A 9,380-nucleotide genomic window follows, 5' to 3' on the forward strand; every position below is an offset into this window, starting at 1 on the left:
AATCATGGAGAGAGAGAGAGAGCAAATCAAATTTCCAAATTCTATTCAATCAATGGGGGGGAAGATTACAGCTCTTTATATATATATATATATATATATATATATATATATATATATTAAAAAAGAATGAAACTGGACTTCCACCTAATGTGGACTTCCTAACAAGTAATAAGATTAATAAGACTACTAAAAAAAAGCCTTCTAAACTGATCCTGCAACCCAAACCTGGCCCCATTGTCAAGGTGTCGCTTAGGCAACAAGGCATTTTTTGGGTGGCCTTGGTGACCAGTCGCCTTGCTTCTTTAGGGTGCCTACGTCCAAAACACAGGAAATGAAAAGGATGAGAGGGTGGACATGGGGGAGAAAAGGGAAGGAAACAAGAGAAATGGTGGGAAAGTGGGGAAAATAGAGGAGGATAGGAAGCAGAAGCACCGCCACTACCATAGCAGCAGAGGAGGGGGGAAGGGGAGAAGGAAGAAGAAGTGGCAGTGGCAGCGGCAGTGGCAGCAGCAAGGAGTATACCTTTCCAGACTTGCAGTGCCGCCGTCGAGTAAAACGATTGGAAGTCATTCTCTGCAACTCAAGAGTCAAGGTGATATTTATTTGGTAAACAGTAAACTTTATATTTATAAATATAAACTTTTGTATACCCAAATTTGCAACTAAGTTAAAAAAACATTTTTTCCTTTACTCATGAACCCCTCTTCATATTTATAACTAACGAAATTAAGTCTCCTATATAATCCAAAAGCCGTTACCCCTGTTTACATACAAGCGCTATGCTTTTCGCCTAGGTGCCTCGCCACCATTTTGGCTAGCATAGGGGCTGTGGCAACCATGCTGGACCTCACAACTGATCGATAGCTATCTAATAAGATAACTTCCTAACTAATAATTAATAGGCTCCACATTACTAATACTACAGACCTCATCAAAATGCCAATTTTGTATACCACTTTACACCCCCAATTTTTTGGGCCTTAGAATTCAGCCTGTTACAATTAAAACAAAGGGAATTAGAAGTCTATACCCTGTATATACTAAAATAGGAACAAAATGTAGACCCGTTCGCATTATTTGTACGATTGGAAAATTCAATATGACCTGAAGACTCATGCTTATCCAAATTTGAAGTCCATAGGGAAGGAGGGTCCTGGACTTGCTTTTGAACCATGATAGCCAAATCAAATCCACCAGTAAACATCACCGAAACACAATGCAGTACTGGTAACAGGAAGTGTAAAATACACAACGAACTGTTAACCCAGACAAAATGTTCTTTTGTCTGTGCAAGTTTTTCACATGATGATATTTGTTGATGCTTTTGTGTTCTCAGCCTCTTTGTTTTGCTAACCATCTGGAATAGTAACCTAATTCATCATTAGCTATACTATTGTAACAATTAATGAATGGAAATAAGGCAATTCATGACACCCATTACTTAAGAAAATGAATCCAAAAGCTTAAAGTTCGAACCAAAAAAAATTCCAAACACCAATGCTTCTAATTTGTGGACAAAGGTTTCAAATGAAGAGGGGAAAATGGTCCAAATGGTGAAAAATGAGTTTTAAGTTCTGGTGTAGAATGATAGAGAAAGCCAATTCAACAATTGTTTAACCTTGTTCTAAAGTCATTTAGAACAAAAGCAAGTAATCTATTTTATATTAAAAAGATAAAAATAAAAAAAGGTTCAAAAAATGGTATTAGAGCGACGAGGGACGAAGAGTTACTACTAAAGCGAGGAGAGGAAGACTAAGGAGAATCTGGCAAGGCTTGCTTGCTGACTGCCTTAAGGCTGATTCAAAAGGCTAGAAATTTTAAGCCTTGACTATAAAAAAGGAAGTCTTTCTGACTAGAGAAAGAGTTCCTAGCTTATAATAAGATCTCTATCTTCTGTTCCAGAAGCGATGGGAACGGGGATGAGTTATCTCATACAATAATGTCAAATTCATATCCTAGGCTCCATTTGTTTTTAAGTAAAACACCTGCAAAAAGATTAAACAAAAAATTTTAACTTTTTTCCCATGATTTAATTTAGGTATAAAATAGTGGACCCACCTATAACAATCTCTATAACGACAAATTTTTTGTTCCTTTCTTAATATAACTTCCACCATCTTATGTTAAAACAAACATACCATTTTTTTTTTTTTTGGGTGAATAATATAATTCATTACCAAAGGAAGAAGAAAAAATATAGGCCCCCAGGTGAAAAGAAAAAGAAAGAAAAATACAAGGACCATTCCTCAAGGAGATAGGGGGGGCGGATACAAGAAGGGGGGAGATCCCAAGAGTGATCCGGATCTGAGTTCCAAAACCAGAATCGGATCACTTAGGGGGTGTTTGGTTCGGTAAATCAAATGGTGTATGTATCGGATATTGATATGAATGTCAATCTTTTGATAGACATTCTTCCGAATTATGTTTATTTCTGAAAAATCGTTTGGTTGCCTTAAGGCTAGTACATGTTTTTCGCGGGTTGAGATATTGGCTTCCGTAGAGAATGCTCAAATCTGAGTTTAAGTGTTGAGGTAAACTCAGATTTGGAACACATCCTTTGTAATATGGTCATTCATGGGAAGTAGGATACTCACTTATGAGGGTCATCTTAGTGGAACCAAACAACTCCAAAAATTAAGAATTATCATTCTAAAGAGTGTCATCCCAAAGATTTACTGAACCAAACACCCCCTTATGGGCCCATTCAAGTATTAGATAACTCAAATATCAAAGAGTAATGAAAAATCAGTAAAATAATTGAGTTTTATATGAGTAATTAAACAAAAAATAAAAAATAACAATTGAGTGGCAGTGATGTAATTTCCTTGGGATCTACTTGGAAGAGAAGTGCTAAGGATGTCTAACATAGGCTAAAGGGTAATCTGGGAAGGGAGAGTGAAATATGGACAAAGGGGAATAAAGGAAGATGGGAAGGGTATTAAAGGAAAGAGGTAATAAAATTAAAGCAAAGAAGAATCATGGGAAAGTGGGATGAAGGGTCTTCTTCAACCTTGGACAGAACCAGAAGCCAACGGAAAACTCTGCTGGTTTCAAAGGGCATAACTCCCTCATGGTTGATCTGTTCAGTTTGAGATTTCAGGCATAGGTTTGTAGCATTAAGGGCTACTAATTTAGATGAAGCAATCTGAATTTTAAAAATTGTAATCTTGATATCTTTGAACCAATTTAATTCATCCCCAAGATCAGCAGCTAACTATAGAAGCTTTTGGGTCAACAAACTCTTAAAACATGTTCAAAGTGATTAACGTATATTCATCAGTGTACACAAACTCTAAAGGGCTCTTTTGATAAACCACCTCATCACTTAAGTTCTGTCAAGATAAGCAGCACACTATAGAAGCTTTTGGGTCAACAAACTCTTAAGACATGCTCAAGTGATCAACATATATTCGCCAGAGTACACAAACTCTAAAGGGTTCTTTTGATAAATCACCTCATCACTTAAGTTCTGTTATAAGTAAACCTACAACCAGAAATTACCTGATTATCGGTGTTAAATAACAATCAGAATTTTTATCTCCACCAAAATGTGAAAGGTTGTGCATCTATTTAAGTAGAAGTCGCTTCCCCAGCTTTTGCATCAAAAGAATTGCAAAGTCTTGGTTAGCAAGTCACCAACTCAGAATAAACAAGTCCCAACCTTGTTTTGGTTATCCTTAGCTCTTTTGAAAGTAAGGTGAGGCTACAAAGTAGTAATACCGACTTGTCATCTCAACATTGTCAATGGCAGTTAATTTCCATTACTAGTGGAACCATTGAGCCCATGAATTACCTCCTCTGTAGGATTGAACCACGTGACATGATTTAGTAGGTCATAAAAAAACTTTGCTTATTGTAACTATTTGTAAGTGCCATAAAACACTTTGTAATTTCAACAATATTTGACCATTCATTAAAGAACCATTTTAGAATTAGGGAGAGAGAGGGCTAGATCGTTGCAACTTGCAGCTACACTCTTCTATCAACTGAGATCCATTCCTTTTGAATATAAAAACAATATCCAACAAAGCATTACTTAACAGATGGTTCAGGGCTACCCCTGCACCCATTAAACTAATAACCATTAAATTTTATTTAATTTTCTATAGTTATCCCTTACTTCAATAATAAGAACAATATTCAATCCATGAGCGAATAGCACCCAAAGTTAATGGTTTTACATTTAAAAGGAAGAAAAAAAAATATTTTTATTTCACTACGATGCAAGCCGATTCCGTACTCCCTAGAAATTTCCAACAGTGAAGTCCACAGAGATGGTCTCAGGGAGCAGGAAATGTGAACAAGCCTTAGGGTTCTAATTGTTCAATTATTTTCGTAGGAAGAAAGGTTAAGAACGAAACTGAAATTATCTCCACGCGATTACATAACAATAACGAGTCAAGAAAAATCAAAAAATTAAAGAAAGCATCAATGATTCGACGATCATGGCCAGCAGCAACACGAAAGAACATATGCTAGGCTTAAACACTAGTTATCTCCCTAGAAAAGTTATAATTTTTATCCATTTCACTCGAAAAGGAAAGAAAGGGAAAAAGAACTTACCCCTGTCTTACCAGGGATGGTACAATGCCAGACCATCAAGTTCACAGACCCATCCGTCAACGTCTCTGGCTTAGCAACAAAGCCCTAAAAAAGAAAATAGAGAACCCCAATTCAGCAAAGGACGATGAACCATCATTAAAAGGGACTGAAAGGAAGATTGATCATGAAGTGAGAAAGGGGTTAGTGTACGGACATGGGGATGATTCCTACGCCACGCTTTCCTCTCCTCTGCAAGACGACCACGAGCGATCCCTCCTGACATAATTGCTTCCTTCCCTGCTTCTTCTTCTCCTCCCTCTCGCTTTGCCTCGGTCGCGCTCGCACTTGCTTCTCTTCGTTTTCTCTCTAATCACTCTACCCTCGACAGTCGTCGACACATGAGAGACTTAAGAGAGAGAGAGAGAGAGATTTCCCTCCGGTCTTTATGTATATTTTTTTCGCTCTCTGAGTTGCATAATACCGTACGGTGGATTCCCAATGCGGATATAGTGAAATTAAAATAATGGATTTTAAATTTAAAGCACAAAAATCTTTTAAAAATTAATTAAATATTAAGAAAAAAAAAGCTGAAAGGTCAAATGCGTGAGAATCACGCAACTGTTGTTGGACATTTTTATCCAGCTTTCCGACGCACTACACTAAATTACACTACCTTGTCATTGACGGTTAGATTGGAATCTTCTCTTCCTATTGATCTCGATTCTTGAACTCTCTTTAGTGATCCTATATTCCAGTTAGAAGAATGGGCCTATTATATCTCCTCATTTATCACGAGGCTTTGTGAATGGTATATAAAAAGGCTCAATAAGATTTATTGGCCCCATGGTTTTCAGACCAAATCTGGAAACGGTTTGTCCCCATTTTGATAGCTCAATAATGGAAGGAGAAAGCTTTCCTATGGGTGAATGAAAAGCGAAGGGAGATAAAAGTAAAAGAGAGTAGTTGGTTTGGTAACGTTCCTTGCTTTGAGAATGTTGCTCTTTGATAAAATCATCTATTTGTGTTTTTGTTCTTCATTTTTGTCTTCAATTGAGTGTTTGTTAAATATGTTTCTTATTCTAAAACATGTAGAAGAATAGGTGTCAATACCTAAATTCAACCAGTAAAACCGTCCTAGACCGAGCCAATGAAATCCAGATCAAACCGAATTGAAGGCTTATTGAGCCGGTTTCGATTTGGGATAGCGTAACTCCTTAACAAATCAAACCACACCAAAAACAGAATGATACTGAAATCAAATCGAAACAAACTCAAAACCCAAACCAAAACCAAAAACAGTCCAAAATTCATAAAAAGAAATCAAGTTTTACATAGTTTTGTATGGAAAATCAAATCCAAACTGGACGAAAAATTGAAACCAACCCGATTATAAACCAATATAAGGAAAAAAAAAAAAAAGCCAAACTGAAACCAAACCCCCACCAAAACCAAAACCAAACTGAAACCGAAATTTCACCATAATCACATTGAAACTGATTCAACCCGGATCAATATCAAGTCGAACCAACCCGTTGAGACCTCAAACCATGAATGGTGTTTGGTAAAATATGATCTAGAACAATTTCCCATTTTCTTGCCAATATTATAGGAATGCCATTACTAATACCTCAAATAATTTCATAAATGCCATTTTACTATGGAAGACACCTTAACCAATCCATCATGCTAAATCCCATTACATCCACGTAAATATACTTAAAATTAAAACCAATTACATCACCATTAGTGGCGAAAGGGTTTAGTTTCAATTAAAAAAAATATTTGAGCATCAATATAAAGGAACAAGTCTTCACTTTTGGTCAGGGCAAGTTTATTAACAATATCAAGTATATCCTTCAAATTTGAAGCTTTCCAAAATGAGAAATGAAGGTTTATGATTAATGATGGACTGAATGTACAGTTTTTATTGGGTAATGTCGACAAATTTTGTGAGAGAAGTAGGAATTACATCCTAATTCCTAAGTGAGCTGGCAACTACCGATATGTGGTCTATTTTCTCATCTTGATCTACAATCACTTGCACCCACAATCATTTTGGAAGATTTCCTTAGCAATTGTATGGGGAAATTGAAAGGGAAGGAGGACAGTATTGGAAGATAAAGTTAGATCTTTTGATGATATGTGGGATAATGGTGCAGTACAAAGGCTCTTCTTTTGATGGGTTGGGATCCTCTCCAACACCAACTGTGATACCCAAGAACACGGCAAGTATACTGAACCCGCCTGGGAGATCGATAAGGTATCCTCATCAAGAATACGGTAAGTACCAAGGGGTTTGAAAAATTTGTGTGGATGTACAAACTTTAATCTCATATTGCCTAGGAGAAGGTTGTTGGGTTAGTTGATAACTCTAGCCTCCTTAATATGGCTCTCCTCAACGCACTCCCAATGGCCAAATAGGACAATATTGTGCTAAGGTTAATGAATTGGGACATTACAAATGGTATCAGAGCGAACCCCAACAGCATGTGGGGCGACAACAAGGAATTGTGTTGAAAGGAGAAAAGAATGTGACACCAAAGAATACGACAAGTGTACCGAACCTGCCTGAGAGGTAAGTGAGCTATCTCCACTCAGAATATAACAAGTACTAGAGGGTTTAGGAGTTCAGTGAGGTCGAATAAATTTTAGTGCCACATCGCTTAGGGAGAGGTTTTTGGACTAGTTGATAATCTTTAACCTCCTTAACATGGCACAATGCGCTTTAAAACATTGAGACCTATGGGCCAAAGAGGTCACTATTGCGCCAAGGTTAATGGGGCTACGACGTTACACCAATGACCCATCCAAGGGCTGGGAATGCTTAGACAAACGTCCACAAGTGTTGCTAGGTGTTGGGATGTGAGAGCAAGCCCCCTAACCCTTAGATGGTCATTGGAGGGGCGTTGGAGGGTGTAGTCATGAAGAGGAGGCCGATCCTCTTTATGGTTGGGTTTGTACACCTTTGATAGCTTTTTAGAGTGTTTGACTAACATTTTCAAAAAGTTGGTTGTCTATCTTAGGAGATAAGTATTTATGCATAGTGGACTTCTCTCTCTCTCTCTCTCTCTCTCTCTCTCTCTCTCTCTCTCTCTCTCTCTGTAATGGCAATCGATGTGTTTATTTATTGGGAAAGAGAAGTTATGCCACTAATGTATGGTAAGCTAGTGAACAACACCAATGAAATAAGCACATGATAGGGTATGGATCATTTCAAAAAAGGGAAGAGAAAGATGGACACGATGGGTTCTAGCCTATGGTAATACCGACAATATTCCTAACCTTTTCTCTTATATAATTTCATCAAATTCTCAAAACTTTTAGGTTTTGATGTGGTCTAGGCAGGTTCAGGTTCGGTGCAGTCTGTGTTTACACAGAACAATTATTGGTTTCTGTCAAATAAAGAAGGAATATATCAAAGGATTTCCATTTCTTTAGTGAATTTGTTCATCTTTTACCAATTTTCTGATACAGATCGATTGATGGATCTACAAGTACTGGGCATAAAAGAGAGAAAGGGAGGTCAAAAGGATGAAGAGAGAAGAGAAAATCCAATTCTCACTACCAGAAAAAAGGGTTTTCAGGATGAAAATTTTCCATTGCAAATACTAAAATATTGTCGCTAATACTTTTTAGGGATAGTGAAAAATTTTGTCACACATTTGTCATTACAATTTCCATCGCATGACTTAAGAGACGAAAAAAAAATTTCGTCCCTAAGAGGTTAATTGCGATATAGTTTTCTAGATGGGTTTTTTCCGTCGCAAATAATAACTAAAATGATGAAAATATCTGTCATAAATATTTTTGTTGTCAAAGTCATGTGGCAAATGAATATTTATGTCTCTATAGAGGATGAATTATTTGGCACGGCTATTTACTGTCGTAAACTATTTTACTTGGGACAAAATATTTCTGTCGTGAATAGTATGTAAGAATATTCTCTATTATTATCCCATATACCAATTAGGTAATTGATCGACACTAATCTCATAGAATTTGATTCTAAATAGGAAACCCACTCCTCGTCTAATTAGGGAAAAGAGTCATACCCTATTTGGCACACCTTGATGGAAGGATATAAAAACTTTATTTAATAGGGATCTAGGTCCTCTTCCTACCCTGACGTCAATCTCATAATTGGTTTCATCACCAAGAGAGTATTAAGGGGAGCTAGTGGGAGAAACCTAGAGGATCAATTGTGTTCGTGATTGAGATTGCAAGAATAAAGATACGAGAAGAATATAATGACAGTAAATTCTTCACAGTCGATGGTGAACGGTATGTGTTGACCCTTATAGTTAAATTTTGTGATTCAATGATTATATGATAAGATCCTATCTATTATTATTAGTAGGAATAACATCCTTCAAGTGGTATCAGAGCTGTATGGTTACATCAATGGGTTCTTGAATCACATGAATAGTACTCGATACTATTCATAAACAATACCTATGTTATGTTAAAGTAGGTGAGTGTGTTACTCGGTACCATTTATGAATAGTACTCGGTACTATTTATGAACAGTGGACAGTACCTATATTATGTTAATATGGATCAGATTGATCCAATTGGCTTGAATGTGATGAATTGTATTAGTTTTGATATTAATCCATATAATTCATGACCGATATCATACAGACAATTGTAAAATCCCTTCATTAATTTAAAAAAAATATATATTTTTTATGTTATTTGCATGAGACTCACAAGTATTGAAAATTTTAAACTCTAATTATAAATTAGGGTTTATTTATTATACTTTACCTAAGTGTTTATTTTGTATAATGTAATTTAGGGTTTTGGGTTTGTGGCCCTGTTTGAGATTCTAAATGTAA

At 36.4% G+C, this 9,380-nt stretch overlaps 1 protein-coding gene across 1 annotated transcript in view; it reads right to left on the reverse strand.

Annotated features, from left to right (window-relative positions):
- Positions 1-5,003, reverse strand: part of LOC122069468 (SUMO-conjugating enzyme SCE1) — a 12,760-nt gene extending 7,757 nt beyond the window's left edge. Inside the window, exons 1-2 of the mRNA XM_042633483.1 lie at positions 4,757-5,003; positions 4,564-4,647 (exon numbers count right to left, since the gene is read on the reverse strand). Coding sequence (XP_042489417.1) covers positions 4,564-4,647; positions 4,757-4,825 — 153 coding nt within the window. The 5' untranslated portion in view covers positions 4,826-5,003. The remainder of the gene's footprint in view (positions 1-4,563; positions 4,648-4,756) is intronic.
- Positions 5,004-9,380: the final 4,377 nt, after the last annotated feature.

The sequence above is a fragment of the Macadamia integrifolia genome, chromosome 2 (genome assembly GCF_013358625.1).
Source record: "Macadamia integrifolia cultivar HAES 741 chromosome 2, SCU_Mint_v3, whole genome shotgun sequence".
Classification (NCBI taxonomy): domain Eukaryota; kingdom Viridiplantae; phylum Streptophyta; class Magnoliopsida; order Proteales; family Proteaceae; genus Macadamia; species Macadamia integrifolia.